This window comes from Gavialis gangeticus, unplaced genomic scaffold (genome assembly GCF_001723915.1).
Source record: "Gavialis gangeticus isolate Ggan-Ray unplaced genomic scaffold, GavGan_comp1, whole genome shotgun sequence".
In the NCBI taxonomy this organism is placed as follows: Eukaryota; Metazoa; Chordata; order Crocodylia; family Gavialidae; genus Gavialis; species Gavialis gangeticus.
Window position 1 is genome coordinate 7,920,829 of NW_017729023.1, and position 22,118 is coordinate 7,942,946.

The 22,118-nt window shown below is 46.1% G+C and overlaps 1 protein-coding gene across 5 annotated transcripts in view; it reads right to left on the reverse strand.

The window, feature by feature from the left end:
• Positions 1-22,118, reverse strand: part of FRAS1 (Fraser extracellular matrix complex subunit 1) — a 468,008-nt gene that overhangs the window by 116,245 nt on the left and 329,645 nt on the right. For all 5 annotated transcript variants that reach the window (XM_019516785.1, XM_019516787.1, XM_019516786.1 and 2 more), the window contains 4 exons: positions 21,676-21,829; positions 18,606-18,784; positions 13,784-13,900; positions 187-301 (listed from right to left, as the gene is read on the reverse strand). In XM_019516785.1, the coding sequence (XP_019372330.1) occupies positions 187-301; positions 13,784-13,900; positions 18,606-18,784; positions 21,676-21,829 (565 nt within the window). The remainder of the gene's footprint in view (positions 1-186; positions 302-13,783; positions 13,901-18,605; positions 18,785-21,675; positions 21,830-22,118) is intronic.

Below are 22,118 nucleotides of genomic sequence, written 5' to 3' on the forward strand. Positions count from 1 at the left end.
TTCTCTAATTCAGATATTTCTAAGGCCCACCTAATCCAAGGTGGTGTTCCTGTATCACTCGGAGAAAGATAAGGGGAGAAGGCAAGATGCATCCGAGTAAGGCCCAGAAGATGCTGCAGAGATGCTGGAGTTTGAAATAAAAAAAAAAAATAAAAAAATAAAAACTTGAACAATGACATCTCTTGCCTTGATTTGGTGGCACAGGTACAGTCACATTGAAGACAATTTTCTCACTTGGACTCTCAGGGTCTACAAAGGAGAGGTGATGTGGCTCAATCACTGTCACACGATCCTCCAATGCCTAAAGAGACATATTAGACAACTGGCAGAAAAGTCAAAGATGCTTAGAGAAATGCATCATATGAATTATGAGTGTTTTCTTACATAGGAACTGATTCTTCTAACACAAGAGTCTCCAAATACTTGATCTTTAAAATTTCTGATTTTTGAAGCTCATGTATTTAGTTTTCTGACAATGATGTTCTTTGGCCAAGTCACATAACTGCTTAGGGCCTCCTGTCCAAAAGGAGTACTATTCACCTGAGTTTGAAGGGGTGCCCTGGGCATAAGCGACTGGTAGGGGAGGCATGGGGGGAAATGTGCCATCCCTGCTGCCGCCACTGCCAGCATCAGCGAATGCTTGCCAGCTCCACCCTCACTGCTGATGGCATCTGCAGATGCTCACCAGTTCCGCCTCTGCCACCACCGCCACCAGCTGCAGGTGCTCGCCAGCTCCACCCCTGCCACTGACACTGCCAGCAGTGCCTGAAAGAGCTCACCAGCTATGTCCCCACTGCCAACACCACCGGCAGCTTCTGCACCAGACTCAGGAGGCACCAGTTGCCCATGGCCCTGGGAACCATAAGTAAGTGAATTTTCTCTCTGTGTAAAGGGCTTGTGCACCACTTCTACCATGGAACATCCAGTATTAATGATCATCCTCATTAACAGGAGAGAGCAGTGTGTATTTCACCACCAACAATAACTCTTCCTTTCCTTAGAGAACTGGTAAGAATCAGACAGGGGCTAACCTGGGACCCATGCAGGAAGGTAGGAAGGAAGCTATCATGACCTTGTATCTGGGCATGCAGAAGTGACCAGCTGTTACTTTCTCTGCTGATGGGCGGCGGCAGAACAAGCTTCTTACCCTCTCCCCACCCCAACATGCCAACCAGCACAACAGGCCTGACACAATTTGCTCCTGACATAGGACAGCAGTAAGTTACTAACCACCATGGGAGGAAAGGAGAATTGGGAAGGGAGCTCTAATCCAAAAATGGGTGTCTGGGTCCTGTGGAGTCCTGCAAGGGTGCACAAGATGCCCTCACACCAGTGGGGGTAGAGGGCTTGTTTTTTCATTTAGCAGCTCAGAGTGGATATAGAGCAAAGCAATTCAATTTAAAATCCCAGAACGAAGATACTAGCCATTTACTACACTTTGTCTGGCCAGATATGCTGGGAATAACCCTGGTTTTAAAAGAAAATGAAACATTTTCCAGAAATTTCCACAGAAATGTGGGGAAACAATAGTCTCCCCTTCTCTCTTCCTAACCCATGAATTCCTTTAGAATTATACCAGCTTTGTGTTTACAAGAACAGCATCTGTGCTGGGTCACACAATACCATAAAGCAGTCAATGTGAGGTGTGACCACACTGAAGAACATACAAATGTAATTCGCAGCCACATATGGGTCTTAATTTGGTAGAATTAAATGCCACAAGAGATCATCAAGTTAGATATTCTGGCTGGATCTTAAAGTGTCCAGATCTTTTCATAACCACTAACAAACCATGTAGCACTATAAGCTAAGTTTATGATATGGCCAATTAAATTATCTGATGTGAGCATGAGACAATCATCTGTTGATGCGCAGTAAATTCAGGCACAAATTCCCAGCCAGACTTTGGATGGAAACACATCTATACATTCATCTGTGTTGGGTGCAGATTTGCACCCAACAGGAGCAGTCAAGTCCAGGAATGCTTCTGCCCTGCCTCTCTGCAGCAGCCCTGTAGAGCTCCAGGCTCTGGCTGCAGCAGCGCTGGTGCCAGCCCCAGGCTGGCAGGGGGTGTTCTTCTGGCAGCCACTGAGTAGTGCACCAGGGAGACTTCTCACCCAACCCCCAATAGCAGCAGCCAGGGCACTGTGTCCACAACGCACTTGCTGATTACCTCCTCCTCCAGCCCCCATCATAGTGTGCCTAAGCAACTGCCCATGGATGCCAGGCCTACAGTGCTACCCCAAGAATACGCACTCTACAGACACTTTACAAAAAATATCAAACTTTATTTCCCTCCACTACACAACAACCAACAACCCACTCCCTCACAACAAACTCCCTCCCATCCTCCCCAACAATAGACTCCTTCCTTCCTTCCTTCCAACAACACATCCTTCCCTAACTCCAACCTGCACCACCAATAAAGCACTTGCTTCCCAGGAAACTAAGTGCACTGTCTGTTTTGTGAACTGATGAGGGGGAACAGTTGGGTGAAGGTACCTACAGTGTGGATCCAAGGGAGAGGCACCCAGCAAGCACCCCAGCCTCTGGCAACATCACTGCAGGTGTGGATGCTGTGGTAAGCCCAGTGGGGGGTGGGGGAGTGGGGGCTGGCCTGGGGGCAAGGGAAGGAGCTGTCCAACCCACTCAGCTCACTCCCCCTCCTCCTCCTCTATGGGGCCAGGGCCACCAGGGCCCATGTGCAAAACTGGCCAACCTGTGGCCAGCTCCCACTCAGGGGCCACATGACAGCCAGACAAGCAGCAGGTAGCAGCCCAGGTCAGAAACCAGACCACTGGTGGACCAGGGTCAGGAGTTTGGCACTGGGCCATGGGCCACTGCCAGGCAGGGCCAGGACCCAGAGCTGCATATCAGGCGTATCATATGAAGGTGACTGCCAGGGCCAGGACAGTGTTCAGGACATAGTCGTTCTCCTCTATCAACTCCATTGCCTGGGCCACCATGGTGCCCCACTGTTCCTGGGCCTCTACCACCCTTCTCAAGGAGGTCAGGTACCACTCCACAAGGGTGTGGTCCACCCGATACTTTTCCAGGTCCTGATGGTGCAAGACCCAAGAGTCCGCAAGGCACTCCTCCACTGCAGTGACCAGTCACTCCAGGAGCACAGTGTGTTCCTGGATCCAGTGCTGGTGGAGGCAGCACGTGCAGAGGGTGCCAGCTGATGTTGGCAGCAACATTACAGCAGCATCTCTACTGGCTATTGGTGGTTTTCCCCTATGTACAGCTGCTGGTCCTGCAGAGCAAGGCCAGAGAGGCTCTTTGTGAGAGTTTGCAATATTTCAGAGATAACATGCAGATAACATGCGAGGGTCTGTATGCTGCCAGCCCTCAGTTCAGGGGCTGTGCGTAAACACGTGCCAAGGGACCGTAAGTTGGCTGGGTGAGCTCTTCCACAGGTGGCCACCAGCTGACCCTTCCCAGGCTGCTTGCCACTTGCTGCAGGTAGCCTGCCTTCCCCATACCCTACTCAGGCTGGGCCAGGGCCAGCTTCTCCCTTTCTCCTCCCTACAGGCCAGGCAGTTTGCTCCTATGCTGCCAAGCCCATGGCACCTGGGTCCTAGGGTGAGAGGCTCCCGCCTGGCTGGGATGCAGAGCTGGTGATGCCCCGCTCTCCCCTCCACAGTGGCCCTCCCTGGAGAGGTGTATGGGGCCAGGGCCCCTGCCACACATGGTTTATGCCCCAACTGTCACCCAGGCACACTGCAACAAATTCTTTGAGTGCGCTGAGGGATGTCCCACCCACTACGCCCAGCTGCTGCTGATCACATGGTGCCCCAGGCACAGCTGAGAACCTGGCACAGGGCCCTGAGCTTCAATGGCACCCCAAGCAAACTTACACCTCCTTGCAATGTGCACCACCCGGAGAGGTATCTCTGCCTACGCTAGGAGTGCCTGACCCCCACAGCCATGGCATTCATTGCTGCCATCGACGAGTTTCTCCACATGTGACGGGCCCCTGGCTGCCTAGTTGGGAGCCTCTGGGACACTCAGTTAAGTCCTAAATTGCCTCCTGCTTCCCTCCATGTTGTGGAGGCATATTCCAGTGGATAGGGGGGAGCTTGGCCAGGCAGGGCAGGGAGGGGAGGGAACGGCCCCCAAACCCCTCCCTTGTGGGGTCCCTGACTCCAGGGTTACAAACCTATGGGCAGGTGGGTGAGCTGGCATGGGCACAGGTGGCTGTGCTGCCCCATCCTCCCCCCCGGCTCTCCTTGTGCAGGGCTTATCAGGTGGGCGTGACAGGCATTCCCAGTGGTCAGACCCTGTGCCATGGGTGCTTGTGGGACTGACTGTGTCCGTCTTGGGGCATGGGCAGGCCTGGCTGCTAAGCTACTGTGTTACCAGTTATCAATCAATCAATAAATCATGATTCACTCAGGGACCAGCTCAATACACAGGACCTAGCTAATGTAGCCAGTTAATTGCTATCAATTAGCACCTACAAAACAAGAGGAAAGAATCAATACAGACAATCAACCGCCCCAAGACAGACACAGTCAGGCCCACAAGCACCCATGGCAGAAGTTTTGTCCGTCAGCAGCCAGGGGTGCAGGGCTCCAGAACCCCCCTGCACCGATCTTCTCGACAGCTGGCAGGCTTCATCCCTGCCCCCCACTGTGGTTTAACACACACAGGGTCACCCATGTCACAAGTTCTGCTTGTCCGCAGCTTGAGGTACAGTTCCCCCCAAACTCCTGCACTCATCTTCTTGAAACTTGGCAGGCTTTGTGGCCTCAGCAAGAGCTACCACCCCTGCAGGTTTGATCCCCCTGTGTTCTAACACACAGCCGTGACATGAGTTTGGCTTTCAAGAATTTGGGGGTACAGTTCCCTCCAAACCCCTGCACTGATCTTCTTGAAACTTTGCAAGTTTCATGCTCTCAGCAGAGGCTACAATCCCTGCAAGTTTCATCCAAATCGGACAAAAAACAACAAAGATATAGCTGTTTCATTGATTCCCCATTATACCCTATGGCCGGATCTCTGAGGCAGAAACCCAGACCGGAGCTCCAGATCAGATCGTGGCCATCCGAAGCAGCCGGATCTGAAGCCAGATCCGAAGCCGGATCAGATCACTGCTGACTCACACAGGCCTAATGTTTGGGTCAGAAGGGCCCTCAGCAGATCATCGAATCTGACCCCCTGCCTGGGCAGGAAAGAGCGCTGGGGTCAGATGACCCCAGCCAGGTGCATATTTAGCTTCTTCTTAAAGACCCCCAAGGTAAGGGAAAGCACCACCTCCCTTGGAAGACCATTCCAGATTCTGGCAGCCCAGGCTGCCAGGTGAGGCCAAGGGCAGGAAGCACACTGGGACCTGGTGCTGGAGCCCTGACAGGCCCTCCCCCACTGAGTCTTCGTGGTTGCTGAGCTGTGGCACGGGATCCAGCAGCCTGCCCATGCTAGAATAGATGTGGCAGGCCTCGCCAGGGTCCATCTGGCCTAGGATCTGGTCTAGCTGTTGCAGGAAGGGCATGGACCTAGAGGCAATTCCGGACCACTGTTTGTGGTCCCTGATTTGGACCCACTGCACCCACAGGGCCCAGACCATTAGGTGGCACTGCTGGCTAAAACACTGGTGGCCGTGTTCCTGCGTGCACTCTGCCAGGGCTGTGTATATATGCACATTGGCCCTGGTGGCCTGGCCAAACAGCTGCTAGACCTCCATGTTGCCCCAGACTGTGATAAGGTCCGCAGTCTCCTGCTCAGTCCAGTTTGGCCCCCAGGCTGCTGTCTCCATCCCTGGGGAAGCTGACATGGCACCTGCTGCCAGGGTCCTCAGGAGGTCAGGCCAGGGCTCTGGGTATCAACATCGGCTGGCCTGTGCCTGCTGGCATGGGACATGGTGCCCAGAAAGCAGAGTCTGCCCATGTGGAGTCCTGGGGGGCACAGCCAGGGTCTGCAGCGCTGCAGTGCCCAACACATGCCTGCATCGATGGGCCCCAGACCCCACAGGGCAGGCAGCTGCTGGCACAGGCTCTGGGGGGCAGAGCCAGGCTCTGAAGGGCTGCAGTGCCCAGCACATGCCCACACCAATGCAGCACAGTGCCCAGGGGGCAGACAGCAGCTGTCAGAGGCCCTGGGGGTCAGGCCAGGGGTCTGGAGGCCAGCTTGGGACAGCCAGTGAGATGTCCCTGCCACGTGGCTCTGCACCAAGCAGAGCCCAATGTCAGCATCTACGCACGTGCTGCTGCACATCAGTTAATGTGCCTTTTTTCTAGCACCTGTATGTACTGGTACTAACAAACAGCACATTAGACAAATCTAATGTGCAATAATTGCCATGCATGTGTAGACTGTGGAGCTTTACTGTGCATTAGATTAGCCTAATGTGCAGTAAAGCACCTCCTGTAGATGCACCTAGAAAGACCTCCTTCTGAGAAGAGACTGTAAAGATCAGCGGTAAAAGCCCAGTCCCCTCGAAGTCTACAGTACAGACACTCATATGAACAAAGCTATGGGACAAGATAAGGTTTTCCGCCCATTGTTAAAAGTTTTCATGACCATGCTCAGTAGAGACTTGCTAGAACTTGACAGCTAAAAATCTCCTTGAGCATCTTATGGCTCCCAGACCACCCAAGTACCATTTCCATACAGCAGCTGAGTCTTGTGCTTCTGCACCAGGATACAGCCTTTGCTCCGCAACAGCCCTGTCCCATCCAGTACAAGGGGTGGACCTACTCAAGAGTAGCATAGCAAAGGAGGCTGGTATTCACACTTGTTGCAGGTGCTGGAAGGTGTGGACTGACTGAAGCAAGGAATTGCAGAAAGAGAAAATACAATCTTGCAGGTAAGGCACTGACTGAGGCCCTAAAGACATGGATTCTATGTACATATATACAGGACCTAAGTTTCATGCATCAGGCCATAACCTAGCCACTAACAGATAAGCTTAAGAAAAGACTTCCTCTGCTGAGAGAGGTTATTCAGTCACTGTCCTCTAAAAGACAAAATCACTTCTTTGGAGACAGGGTGCTAGATTAGATAGGCCACTGGTACAATCACGTGTGGAGTACTACACAAACCGCTAGAGCCATTACATGTTCTGATAATAAATAACTCTCTATAGTATCCCGCCTGCATCAGTGAATCCTGGAAGTAGGATTCTAGACAATGAGCTCGCAGTCTGAATCAGGAGATAAGACTGCTGTTCTTGGTCTGTATGGGTGCATTAGGATCTTGTCACACATTATACTTAGGACATAGTGTTAACTGCACCTAAGGTGCAAACATCTACGCATTCAAGCAGTAAAACACGTTCTAAGTGTCCTCGTATCATACCAAGTAAGAGCTTTGATGGGAGCAACAGCTCTAAATCACATGAAGTAAAACAAATTCAGCTATTGTCCGACTGCTTCACCAAGATAATACAAGCAATATGAGGTTCAAGGGCTGGGACCACGATCTGCTGTTGTCCATCCCTGGGACTGCCCTGGAATCTTGAATTGGCTCCAGTGGGGTCTCATAGCTGATACAGACCATCAACTGATTCCCAGGCCCAGCCCTGGGACTGCAGCAATCTTGAATGGGCTCCAGTCCCAGGGCACCAGCAGGGTTCAGTAGCAGGGGCAGTATCTTCTCTCAGGCTCAGCTCCCCACCCCTCCCTTCTGCCCACTGTCAGCAGCAGAGACCCAGTTGGCCAGAGCTCCATATGATGCGTGTGGGCTGGGAGATCATAATAAGTATTAACTTTATGACTACTCAGAACATGTTATAACTTTTAATGTGGCAAGGCAATGCTTACTACAATTTAAATAAAATACGTACTAAGGCCCTTATTTATACCTTTTGTGCCTTAGTTTCCTATTTTTACAATAAGATTTAGCTACTTTTGTAAAACTGTTCGAAACCGCTGATGAAATGTGCCCTAATCATTACATTATGTAGTAAGTCTTCTTGTTTCTAGTGTATTTTCCATATCCAGATAGTGCAATGAATGTCTACACCCAGTGGTCAGGGTGAGCATATTTTTGTTCCCTGCACTAAAATGCTGATGAAATCAATCAATATTTATGAGTCCCTGAACAACACCTCTGGCATCAGTGCATCCACACAAGTGTGTCTGAATGGAAATTCAGTTCAGGCCCACAGAACAAAGAGTATCCAGCTGACTCATTCCTAGATGTGTTGGTTATGCACATCTAAAAGGAGCCAAAAAGCAGTTAAAACTCATTTCTGACATTGAAGCTGGCAGACATGGCACTGACTGCAGAAAAATAAATGTGCCTGAAAGCAAGAAAGTGTCATTTTTTCATAATTGCTTGGTAGACTCAAGGCATGCCTTAATACTCATAAAATTCTCTTCTGTCCCCCTATTCCTTCTCAGCTTACATTTAGTTACTGTCAACTGCATGAGAAGGTACAGGTTTACATCACCAATCAGACCATTCTTGGGAGCATGTAACCTGATGCATGACTGAAAAAGGAAACATAACCCAGATTCTTTGCAGGGTTAGGTTTCTTAAAACCCTGCAAAGAAGTTTTGCAAGCCAGCTAAGTATATATTTATAGCTAAAGCAGAGAGCTACAAGGTGCTCCAGCTATTTGCCACAACTTTTATTTCAAAGGGTACTGCTTCTCCAAGCAGCTGCCTAGAATTGAGGTTATTCTCCAGCTGGGCAAAGAAGCTGTGTCCTTTGAAGCAAAAGCCACAGCAAATAGTTGAGCTGAATGCCTTTACTTCAATAATCCACCTTGAACTACACAGGTTGTGAACCATTCAAATGCGGATGACCAAGGTTCTACTGTCTTCACCCAGATCAAACATCAAGGTTTCAAAGAACCTTCTTTCACCTTTCTTAGGAAGGATACTCAAAGTGGACTCTTGCTCTAGAAAGACTTAGCACTGAGTTCTTTTTTCAGCAAAGAAGTCCATCTAATTCTAAAGGAACGTAGGCATTTGAAAATGGATTAGCAATCAGATCAACATAAGATGTGCCTTCTTTTTTTATGATGAAGAGATTTAACATTATGGTCCTCTTTGTAGTTGTCTCCAAGGCATATTTGTCTCTCAAAGAGGCAGCACTTGCTGGTTGTGATGAACCCTCTCAGTAAAGCACCATATTTTATGACACTATTGAATTTTGTGGTGCGTAATTAGCTATAAAATGCAGCATTGGATGAAGCAGTCTGACAACTCTCCCATGAATTTTGTTTAAAAAAAAAATCTAAGCAAAAAGATACATGACCATATATTTCTCCAGCTAACAGCCTGAGCAAGTTTCATTATTGCCTGCAGAAGTCTGCCAATATTTTAAACCCTGACAAGAAACCTGTGCCATGATGAGTTTAGTAATCCCAGTATCACTGCTCCTTCTGTCCCTTCACCCAGTTCCTGGCTGTTATACTCAAGGTTACACCCTGGCTCCATCTTTTTCTACCTCCAGGGCTTGGAATGACTTCTTTGACCCAAAGCAGCACCTTACCTCCCTCAGATCCTTCCTAGAAACACAATGCTTCTGGGAGGTCCATTTCTGCTGACTTTCCTCCATACAATATCATTACCCATCCCAGGATCATGTCTTCTCTTCCCCAAAATGAACCAGCAAGAAAAAGTATTCCCTACCCCACCCTGTTTTAAGAGAACTAAAAGGAATGTCCAGTAGTTAAGGCACTAGCTTGGTTCTGGGAAGACCTAGGTGCAGTTTCCTGTTTCACTACTGATATCCTGCATGCATCTGTCCAGTCACAGATCTGTGGAGGTAGTTAAGCACCAAAGTATGCAGTGAGATTTTTCAAAAGCCCCTAGTGGCTAGCTTTGACACATTCAGTTGTAATGAGGTATAAGTGCCTCATCATTTCTGAAAATCCCAACAAGCACCTTTCCCCGTTTGAGGCACCTGAACACATGTAAGAATCTAACCCTTTGCCAGTGACTGCAGACTACAGTCTCCTTGTCCCAGAGTTGGCACTGAAGCTGGTTGGAAAGAAGTCTGAGTCTGGCTTTGTTAATCTGAGTGTCTATAGTTTTGGGGATGCATGGTAATTGAAGCAATCCCTGCTCCAGGTCTTTATAGCATGCATCCCAGTTGGTGGGATCAGAGCAGATACTTTTGTAATACAGGCAGTCCTCGACTTACAACATTTCAAGTTACAACATTTTGCACTTACAACATTTATAAATTGACACCCTATTTCAACTTTATGATGTTAGTTTCGACTTTACAATGATTGATCTGATGCAATGCCACACCAGCAAACAAGTTTGCTGTGTGGCTCATCTCCCTGGAGAACATCTGTCCAAACTTCCTTAAGAAAGCAGACAAGACTCCAGAAAAACCTGCAGCCAAGACTCCTGAGAAGACTCCAACCAACAGCCCTTCAAAAGTCCAGCAAAGTCACCTCAAAGAAGTCCTTCCAAATCAATATGATTGCTATTTACAATATAAATACAGTAATGTAGCTACATTACTCATCTATAATTGATCGAGTACAAAATTTGGGGATATTTTTAGTGAAAAAAGGGTATTGGGCCTTGGTTCAGCAACCAATCCCCCATTTATAACGTTATTTCTTATGAGAAAATTGGTTCTGAGTTGCAACATTTCAACTTAAGATGCGGTTTTTAAGAACCAATTGTATCCTCGGTCTGAGAACTGCCTGTATAGAGCATGGCTGCAGACAATGGATCCAGTGGTGTACTTAGGATGAAGGCTGGTGGTGTAAAAGTAGCTGTAGCAATTGCTTGGTTTCTGAAACAACGTGGTGATGATGTGGTCATTGCAAACTTTCATTCTAATGTCTAAGAAATGAATATGTTGGATGGACTATTAGCTGGTTCAATGGAGGGTTGGAAATTATTAAAGTCCTGGTGACATTTCTCTAGCTATTTGTTCTCATACATCCATACAACGAAGATATCATTGATGTGCCCTAAATTAGGGGGATGAGAGGACAGCTAGGAAGGAAACAGACTTCAAGTTCTGTCATAAATATGATGGCATACTGGAAGGCCATATGCATGACCATGGAACTGCCATTCATGTTAACTGGTAGATTGCCCTTGCAGGCCAATTTCCTTAAGAAATGTGTGGTGTTTTTCAAATACCTGGAAAGTCTAGTGATATACGGGAATAGGACAGAATCAACAAGGCCAGAAACTCCATCCATGATGGTGCCAATGCGAGAGATAATAGGGCACCCTGGGTTACCAGGTTTGTGGATCTTGGGTAATAAGTAAAAGTTGCCTGCCTTGAGATCCTGGAATCTCAAAGCAGTACTCCTCTTCTGAGTTCCCCAAGGTAGATCCTGTATGAATTTATCCAGTTCCATCTGGTATTGTGCTATGGGGTCCTCTGTCAGGAGTTTGTAAAACTGTTGTAAAGTCTCTCAGCTTCCTGTACATACAAGAGTGGCACCCCCGCCTTATTACTATGTTGCATGATAATATCCAAGTTGTTTTTAAGGCCAAGTATGGTTCTCTGTTCCACATCACTGGGGTTGTAATATAAATGTTGATTTTTTGCAATCTCAGAGTGGGCATTGAGGCAAAAACAGTCTATGTACTAAGTCCAGAGCGGGGATGCAGCCCTTGAGCGGAGTCCAGGAATGGTCCTTCTTCTTGTTCTGCATATATATCTGATCTTGGTCAGGTTGATCTTTAGATGGCTACTTGTCGTGGAAACGTTTTCTCAGTCTTAGGCAGCAGAAAAAAGCCTCAAGGTCTCCATACAGCTGCACTGTTTTAAACTGTGTAGTACAGCAGCATGACAGACCACAAGATAGTACAGACACCTCAGCCAGACAGAGAATGCAGCTGGGTAGCTTGGTGACATTACTGTGGATTGTAGGTTTGTTGCTGGGACATGCAAATTTGGAAAGTTTTGCTTCCACCTCCTTTTTTAAGGAGTGAAGCCATTTGTGGCAGGCTTCATGGCTGGACACAGAGATTTCCTCCTGGTAAGTGTTCTGTCCAGCTGGTTCTCTATTCTGGTTGTTAATTCTGCAAGCCTGATGTTGAGCTGTGCCTGTTTACTGCAGAGAACACTAATAATACCTTTTAATGGGTCCCCGATTCGATTCGTATTTGGAGATTCAGATGCTAAATTGGGCCAAGTCTCCTCCGAATTGGCCCGACAAAACTGAACCTGAACTCCTGAGTCACGACCAAAGCCCCCGTAATAGCAGCATTAAATCTCCATGCAAACCCTTTCATTGGGGGGAAGAATCAGCCACATACATAAATATACAGCAGGGAAGGGCTTAGGCAAATGAAAAGTCTACAACAGTGGTCACCAACCAGTGGATCTTGATCCACCAGTAGATCTCAGAGCCTCTTGGATCAAGGCTGGGGTGGGGGGGCTGAGTGCCTGTGTGCATGCACACACACACCCTTACCTTTTAATGGGTCCCCTGATTCGATTCAATACTTGGACAGTTCATTCATGCTGAGCTCCACTGTGCTGCAGCTTGACTGTTACCAGTACCTGAGCTAGTTTCATACTTGGACAGTTCAGCCCAGCTGAGCTCTATCCTCCTGCAGCTTCACTGCTACTAGTACCTGAGCTAGATTAAAGCCAGGTAAGGAGCCAATAAGGGCCATTGTATAGGGCAGTGGTATTCAACCTTCTTTTCCTGTGAGCTGGATGAATGGTGTGAGGCATAGGATTGGTCCTGCATCCTAGAGCTGGCCGCATACACAGGCCTGATACCACATGATCTCATGCACTGGCCCAAACCCATGCACTTGGATGTGGCCATGAACCAATGTGATCTAGAATGTAGGGCAATATCACCTGGTTCACAGGGCTCCCCACTGGTCTGGAAATTTTGCAGAAGGTTTTCAGACCTGTGGGGAGACCCACAGGCATGGTAACATGGCCTTGTTGACCAGATGTTGAGAACCACTGGTACAGAGATTTAGGTGACTCAAAATGGAGGGCAGGCATACCTGGGGATTCTCAATTGCACTTCTCTACCTCTCAGGTATGTATCATGTTCATACTTCCAGCCCTGGTTCTTGAAGCTATGCATCACCTGGCCCTTGTCTACTCTCTCATTTTGTCTTCATTTATATGTCTTCTGGCTCCTCCACTTCACCAGTCCTAATACCTGCAGTGCCTCTTCTTACACCCACCCAACAACTTTAGAACTCCTACCCTAAAGGTTTCCACCTAGACCATCTTCAAGTCCCTCCTAATGGTTGTGTATTACAGATACAACAGCTCACTATATGGCACTTGCCCCTAATTCAGTTCCTACCAACCCTGAAGGTGTCTTTCCCTAAAATACTGTAAGTTCCTGACATCAGGCTGATGAATTAGAACTTTATGAGAAGGGCCGGGTGTGGTTTTATCAGTAAGGATTGCAGTGGAATTACTGGCAAGATCTATTCATTACCATCTACCTAACCCAAGGCCTTTTACTTCCCTCAGATGTAATGGACTCAATTAGACAAGTTTTAAGTTTGCTTCGTTTGTTTGTTTTTAAGAAACTTTGGAACCCTTTACAAAGATCTAGTTTTTCTTCCTTTATTATATAAGGACCTCTACAATATATGCTTTTATTTCAACCACTGCTATTAATATTCATTTTGCAACTTATTTTGGTATGGTAAAATTTTAATCTCTGGCCTGTCCACGACTCACTTTTTTCTGCCACTGTAGAGCAAATACAGTGGAAGAACACACCTTTCATTACCCGTTGAACTCAGTACAATACACAGACTGAACAACATTAAGAAAAAATAATCAGCATTAACTGCTTTCAATGTATTCCCATGGTAAGAAGAAAAGTATAATGACAATGGCTTTCATTTAGACTTACCGTCATATGCAGAGAGGACCCAAGGGAAAGCTGCAGTGTGTTGGGTGTGTGTGGGAGAACAGCAATGTTGAACATATGGGTTTCCAAATGGGTTTGCGGAGCAGTAACACTGGATACCTGTGAATGCCAGAACACCAAAATGAAATCCTAATAATGATTCCTTCAACAGTGAAGGAGTTTCAAAACACAACTGGATTTTTAGACTTTCTTCATAACCCTTGTTCTGGCTCGGGGAGGACAAAGATAGAGGGCCAATTCAGAAAACCTAAGCTGGCATTATAACTAAGAAGGTAACTGCTGAAGACCACACTAATTTTGAAGGCTGATTGCTCCATGATTCAAATATACTCCTAAAATAGGTGTACTTTCAAAGTCAGATTGTGCTGCTCTGTGCCACAAGTTACTCCTAGGTTTGAAAGTTGCAAGAGAAGCCTGTTAGCTTTACAATGCCCATGACACAATCCCAACACCAAGTGAAGTTAAGTTGTGTATAACTCAACACAGTCCATTTACTCTTGCTGTTTTGTTGAACACTGCATGGATCCAAAACAATTTTACGTTTACAATAGTTAAATAAAATTAAAACATAATATAAAAACAATGCTATAAATGTTTTTAACAATTCTGAAATGAAGGAAGAAGCATCAACTCAAATTCCTTGAAGGCTCAGCACCCAAGAAAAGACACTCAGTGTAAGGATGAGACTACAAGGCCCTTATTAAGCTGGGCACAGATTCATAGGCTTATCCTTAAGCATGTTCTTAAATCCACTGGTAACTTCAACAGAACATAAGCACTTGACTTAAGCACATGCTCAAAGTTAAGAACATGAATAAATATGCTTTGCTGCATTAAGGCCCAAGAGAGTTAAAAATGAAATTATCCTTATTTGTTAGGTCTGTTTTAAGTCAAGGTCACTTGAACTAACATTGCCAAAGTGCTGATTAAAATAAAATGTCAGCCTTTCCCAAGAATCACTGGTCTGAATTCAGGAAGATGCATGATGATCTCCTGATGAGATGTAACTAATTGTAGCTCCTTTTCTCAGGATGGCTCTCTCTACAATTATTGCCATTGCGCCAAGATACTAAAAACAAACATCTAACTCATGCAAAATGCATATACTCTAATAGCAACACAGCAATTAAATTAAAGATTAGCTTGCTCAACATCCGATGCTCACAACTTCCTCATTATCACTTATGTTAATTACTTCAGAAATTACCTTAATTGCCTCTCTAGTGCTACAGTAATAGCTTTTAAGTTGTAAACCAAATGTAACAAATATTGTATGCAAGTGCTCATATTGGCTTAGCATTACAGAAGACTGTTAAACTTCCCCAGCAAACAGCTAGAACTTGGCTGAGGGATTTTATGGTGATTATGACTGCTGGAGAAGGGGGTTATTTTATTATTACATCTGCTGGGGAATATTTGTATCTTTCTGTCTATTTGCACATTCATTGTTGGAAGGAGAAGATCAGTCTATTGTGAAAATTAAATTATTACTTAACGCGCCCTAGAGAGTACAGAATAGACACTTGACTCTGGTGTCCACAAATGTAACTCATTTCTCATAGTCACTGCGCTCAGCTTAGCTGCTATAAACCTAGGGAAGATATTTTCTATACAGCAAAGTGGCTGAATCTCTCTCCTGTAAATGTCAAACAAAACTGAACCTGAACTCCTGAGTCATGACCAAAGCCCCCACAATAGCAGCATTAAATCTCCATGCAATCCCTTTCATTGGGGGAAGAATCAGCCACATACATAAATATACAGCAGGGAAGGGCTTAGGCAAATGAAAAGTCTACAACAGTGGTCACCAACCAGTGGATCTTGATCCACCGGTAGATCTCAGAGCCTCTTGGATCGAGGCTGGGGTAGGGGGGCTGAGTGCCCGTGTGCATGCGCACACACGCCCCAACCCACCAGGTCCATCTGCAGGGGAGGGAAGGGGCAGGGACTAGATTGAGGCCCCTGCAGTGAGGGACAGCGTTGCAGAGACAGGAGCAGGGGTAAGTTGAGTGCGGCTGTGGCTGGGGAGGCATGCCCCTAAATAATTTTTCCTCCCTCTGCCCCAATCTGCCCCCCACCCCCCTGACTTACCTGCTTGGGGAGTGGGGGTGAGGGGGAATGCTGGGGTGGTGCATGGTAGATCTTGGGTTGCTTTTAAATGCCAAAGATGATCACCTACTTAAAAAGGTTGGAGACTACTGACCTACAAGGATTTCAAGATCTCCATGTGTTATGCCTCACACAATTCAGACATGGCCAGGGCATCCACTGCAAAAAAAACAGTGTCAACCATGTCTTTTGCCCCCTGGTTTGCCCCTGGTGCCAGGTGTCTCTGGGATTTCTCATTCTTGAAAATAATTTCCCCCATGCATGGAAAGAGTAGAGGATCTGCAGAAAATCTCAGAGGACATGAAGCCATTATCTTTTCCAATGGCATGGATAGAGTTTAAAGAGGGCAGGGATATACCATATGTCAGCAGCTCCACAGTGATGGTCAATGTGTCTGTTCTCCTTGCATGGTAACTGAATATAAAGGAGGAGCAGTTTACTCCTCAACAAAACAGAATTCATTCACCTTACTTTAACTCTTATTTACCACCAGCCCAAAGCAGGCACAAGGGTTGATACCATGTAGAAGCTGACATGAAGTAAATCCTCATTCCTTTTAACTCTGTAATTTTGTTAATTTGTCTACAACTTTTGTGACAGTCTCTAAGGGCAGTAGGGAAATATGCCTCCTTTTCCTCCAATCCATTCTCTCCGAAACCCACTCTTCATGATTCTCCCACTCAAGCCAGTCAGCCCCACGGCTCTCCTACACACCAGCCCTGAATGCAAAAGATCACATCATCATCCTTCCAGAAATAGAGGGGTCATCCTTAGAGGCAGCTGAACATCTCATTTCAAAGCTCTGGAGAAAGAAGTTACAATCCTGACACCTATCAAGGGTCAGTCTCTGGAAACACCAGTCCTAGCTACATCTCATACAGTGCAATGAGTCTGCTCTTTCTGTTTGTGATGGTCTTAATGTAGGGCCTACACATGCAGACGCGGTGCGCCTGTTTGCTCTGAAAAGTGATAGTCTCTTGCATGCCCTTCTGTTCTGCTTAGATACATTACCAGGATAAACCAGGGGTGGACAGTTATTTGGGCTGGAGGGCTCCTTAATGAGTTTTGTTAAGCCGTTGAAGACTGCATATGTACATACAGACATGTACATGTGCAAACACACAGGCACATGCAGATACACCTGCACGAAGACATGAGCTCCCTGCATCTCTGCCCACAACCCGTCACCCTGTGTCCCTGGCATGAAGCCACATTGGGCAGAAGGCGCACGAGTTGCTCCATCCATGCTGACATGGCCCAAAGCAATATGCAGAAACAGTGTGGCACTGGCTTAGTCCAGATGCATGCCAGGGTCTTAGGCTGGGAAAGAGGGTTCAGGGAGAAGTGGGGGAACACAGCGCGGCACTAGCCTGGCCTGGCCTAGCCTCATGCTGAGGGCTTCGGGCAGGGCAAGGGGTGCAGGGAGAAGAGGGCTGAGAGCCACAGGTTATCTGGGCCCAGCCATGCTGGTACCTCACTGTGGTCCCTCTTTCACTCTGCACCCCCTCCCCTGCCCTGAGTCCTCAGGACACAGTCAGGCTAGGCCAGTGCCATGCTGTATTTCCACACGCTGCTTCGGGCCACGTGAGCACAGCTAGAGCAGTAGGCACAGCTCCTGCCCAACCCAGCTATGCTCCAGAGACTCAGGGTCAGGCAAGAATGGTGTCAGTGTTGAGCAGGAGCTACACCAGCCACACCAGCTGCATCTATGTGGCATGGCCCAAAGTAGCATACAGGAACATATAGTGCAACCCCGCATTAACAGTGCCCACGTCCCTACTAGGCCCCAGCCTGGCCCAGCAGGGCCCTGAGAACCTGCAGCTCCTGGCCCTCTTCCCCTTGCACCCACTTCTCTGCTGCAGGGGAGAACCCTACCTCAGCTTTGACTCGCCAGGGGCCAAGCTGTCTGGTCTGCGAATGACCATGGGGTCAGAACTGCACCCAGAGAGCCTCACTGGGCAGAAGTCTGGCAGGGAGCTCAGTGCCCCCTGCCTTGAAGTGTGCTGGGGGTGCAGCAGGCCAGGGGAGGCTGGGCCAGGGAGAGGAGTGGCTGCCTGGCCACTGGAGTTGTGGCTACTGCTGCAGCCAGCTATGGCATGGGAAAAGTAGAAGGGCAAAAGGCATAAGAAGCCAGGTCAGCTGTGGGCCAGATGCAATCCTCCTTCAGAGGAGCAGCCACGGGACCAGACAGAATTATTTGGTGGGCCAGATCTGGCCTGCAGGCCATATTTTGCCCATCCCTGGGATAGACTATTGCAAACTAACTTTGCCTTCTGAGAGTGGTTCCATTTACACATGTAGACAAACTGTTTGGAGTTGACAATCCCATTGTAAGTCACCTAAAAGGCAGCATTCTTTAAATATGCAATGTAGCCTATGATCTGACAAATGAGGTCAGCGTCCCCATTTGAAGGTCATTCTAATAGATCAGCCTCCAGATGAATGGCTCTTCTACACTAGACAGCACAATGGAGCAAATCCTGAAGCCCTTATTCAGTCAAACTCTCTTTGGCATAAATGGCAGTTTTCCCTGTGAAATATGATTTCTGGGGACTGATTAAAACTTTGCATCCCCAGACACAAGTATCATGCATAATAGATAAGAGCTAGGGCACAGCAGAGAGAGGAAATTACGGAGGAAAACAAAAGCTGCTTCACAACAGCTGGCTTAATTATGATTCTCAACAGACAGTACCTGGAAATCGAAGGAATCACTTTCTACTTGAGATCCAGAGTGCTTGTACCACACAATGCCTTCATTGATGTCCCGCTGGGTGAAGGACATGGTTGGTGTGGCTGCTCTTCCATCTGGTAAGCGCTGCCATGATTCAGCTGGGCCATCTGCTGGCATGGGCAACAGAAGGACCACTTCACCTGTGAAAGCAGAAATGTACAGTGAGAGCATACATACAAGGAAAGAAGGTATCAGAATGGCCTTTGCTTTTTATTAGATGACACATAATAGCCTCATTATTTCTAAGATTTGTCAAGTAAGTCAAATAAAAACCTTGCTAAGGATTATACTACAAAAACAACGCCACATCCTGAAAAATGAAATGTTATTACTTGTTTGTTATGGAGTTATATATGATGAGTGAAAAAGTTAAATGATATCCTTTTACATTTTGTATTCATGCATATAAATTTAGCCTTAATGTATAGCAGGCTCCCTGAACAACTGTAGAAGAACTGAATAAGCTGTATTTTATTGTACATCTCTTTTCTGTCTTGATCTATGAAAGTGTCCCCTTATGACTATGAATCAAAAAACACATACATTATGTATTATTTTAGCTGTGCTGGCAGCATTAATCATTCTGATTTGCAAAATACTCATTTTAAGCCCTTTTAGTTCATTTCCCAAAACCACATTCAAATAATGTCTGAGTAATAAAAATCAGCAGGCTGCAATATCATGCTTCTGTCTTCATGATCCATCATTCCAATTATAAGCCCACTTCTGATACCTTTACTCACATGAAATTAGAAATCTATTCAACAAAAGCTTTCTTAGGATTTTTTAAAATCATTAGGACTATTCACACAGTAATGTGCTACTCAATGTGACAACTGTCAAAATAATTTGGGGTTTAGAACCTGGTTCTAATATACCATGGACAAAAGCTCTAACCATTAGGCTATTGGGTTGAAGGCACGAGGGCTTCCCCCAGCAGTTAATAGTCTCAGTTTTCTCATGACTAGCATGTCAGAGCCTTGCATGGGGTCACGTGCCCTCCCAGAAGAAACAGGATCTAAAATCTATGCAGGTGACCCAAAATGGTACCAACATGAATGTTAAGTACCTGCCTAAAGGTACAACTGGATTTGGGCCTAGGACTCAGGGCCTATTTTCTGCATTTTTTTTTTTATTACCAAGAATAAATTTTTCATATACAAACTTTGTAGATCATAGGCTCCTGCTCCTTGTTTCACACCTGATGCCATAAAGTTTGTTTGTTAATTAAGAATTAATTCCTCTGAGAATAATTATTGGACACAAGAGATGTGTCTACATAAGACGCTACTGTGCAGTTGTTACTGTGCTTTTATTTCGCACTTGTATAAACAAGTATTAAATAAATGCGCAGTAACCTGAATTACTGCGCAGTAGCACTGGTGAACACCTTTTCTGTGACACTACTGTACAGTAGCCTAATACTACTGCACAGTGGTATCGCATCATGGTTTTTGCCATGCAAGGCTACATTTTATGTAGATATGTCCAAGGAAAGGAATATAATTTCAGATTAAAATTAGGCATCAGAAAATGAGATTATGAAGAGAAAACTCCTAATTTCATTAATCTGTGCCTCGTTATTAAAAAGGAGAAGGTTTCTGGCATATATAAATGAAATGCCTCTTGTCTAGCCAGCCCTGGTTTGTAATAAATGCTTCTATGAGGGGTCAGCTGAGATTTAAAAAAACCAAACTATTATAAAAACAACAGGCAAAAAGAGAAGACTGTGTTGTTAATGCAACATTGTATCCTATCCAGTAAATTAAAACAGTTGCTTCATTGAGATCACATGTTATTTAAAGAGATACTGTTTCATCCACAGGGACAAAATCTGATAAGAAAACTTTGCATTTTGTTCACATTTAGCATCCAGCCCTGTTGTGCTGTATCTTTTTGCATGTAGCTTCTCCGCATTTGTATTTCAGTCACAAATTCCATTATTTTCCACCCTCTTTTCCCTCAACCTGTAGGGTGCTTTTAAAAATCACAGTTCTGCAAAATGAAGACTGCTTGTGAATGCAGCTGCTCAGATTGGAGATTAGTGCTCCACAATGGGAATTTGAAGAAAAGGATTAGAAAAGATTTCAAATACCAGCAATTTAGCTCAAGTCAGTGACTCCCTCTGTCATATGCATACACGTGTGCACTTGCGCACGCGCACACACATGCAAAATCAAGTCCTTTTTTGGCCAAATGGAGCTTGTGCTCAATTGCTTCCCAGCATTTATGATATTCTGTGCTACTCCTAATCTAAAATTTATCACACAACAATATTATTTGGCATACACTGATGAGACTGTCTTTACAAGGGTATCAATCCATAACAACTTAATTGACAGGGATGATCCTGCCTTAAACAGGAGGTTGGACTAGATGACCTCTTAAAGTCCTAAGTGGGTGTTGTCTACATGTTCACTAATGCACTTCAAGTAATGCACTTTAAATCTAGTGCCTTCATTATGAGGTACTAGAAAAATGCATATTGGCCTATTTTAATGAGCATTAGCTAAAAAGCACTTTTTGTGATGATTTAATATGCAGTAAAAGAGGCTAATGTGCATTAAAGTGCACATGTAGATGGCCTATCTCAGACCTATTTTTCTGTGATTCTGTAACCACAATTCATTTTGAACCATGGGGCAATGAAGCAGAATGTGCAGATCTAACAACTGGACATTAGATCTGGAGTTGAAGCATGACTAATATGACTATTTTATAAGCTTATGGGCCTATTTGAACTGGTCACTGGACAGATCTGGATGCTGTGCTTAGGAATGCCTGTTAGAAAATAAGACTGAAGAACTGTCTTCTCAAAATCTTTCTGACCTGTGTGAAATACAACAAAATGACAACAGCCTTCATCAATCAATGCTGTGTGTTCCTTACACAGCCAGTGTCATTTCTTTGTACTAAGTGACCAGGTACATTAAGATGCCTATGCTTCTGCTTGGGGATGGGAGACCCAGGAAAGAAGACCACCACTACTACCACCACAAGATGGAAGATAAAAGCCCCAGAATAAGGTTACCATATCGCGGCTGGTCCTTGATGATTGTGTAGGTGATCTCAGAGTCGCCGGCACCAGGCACCTCTGCTCGCAAAATCCTATTAGTGATCTGCAGCATTCCTCCCTCTGGGACCCACACCAAGGAGTTTGTAAGCAGTCGTGGGCCTCTGTCACTCTGCAAGTGGGGAGCAAAGCAGCAAAGGTCTGGCTGACCAGCAGTGGTAATGGGCCAGTATACTCAGATTTCTAAAGTGAGAAGGCTGAGATGAAATATTCCAAATTCACAGTGTTTAGTTCTTTGACTCTCTCAATCTCTTTCACAAAGAAAACCTCTATTCTCCTTTTGCCCACTCACTCTTCCCTTTTGCCCTCCACTACTCCTCCCCAAGACCCTTTTCTGACATCAACCCTTTTACCTGGCTCCTGTATTCCTAACACCCACTGATCTCAATTCCCCATCTGGC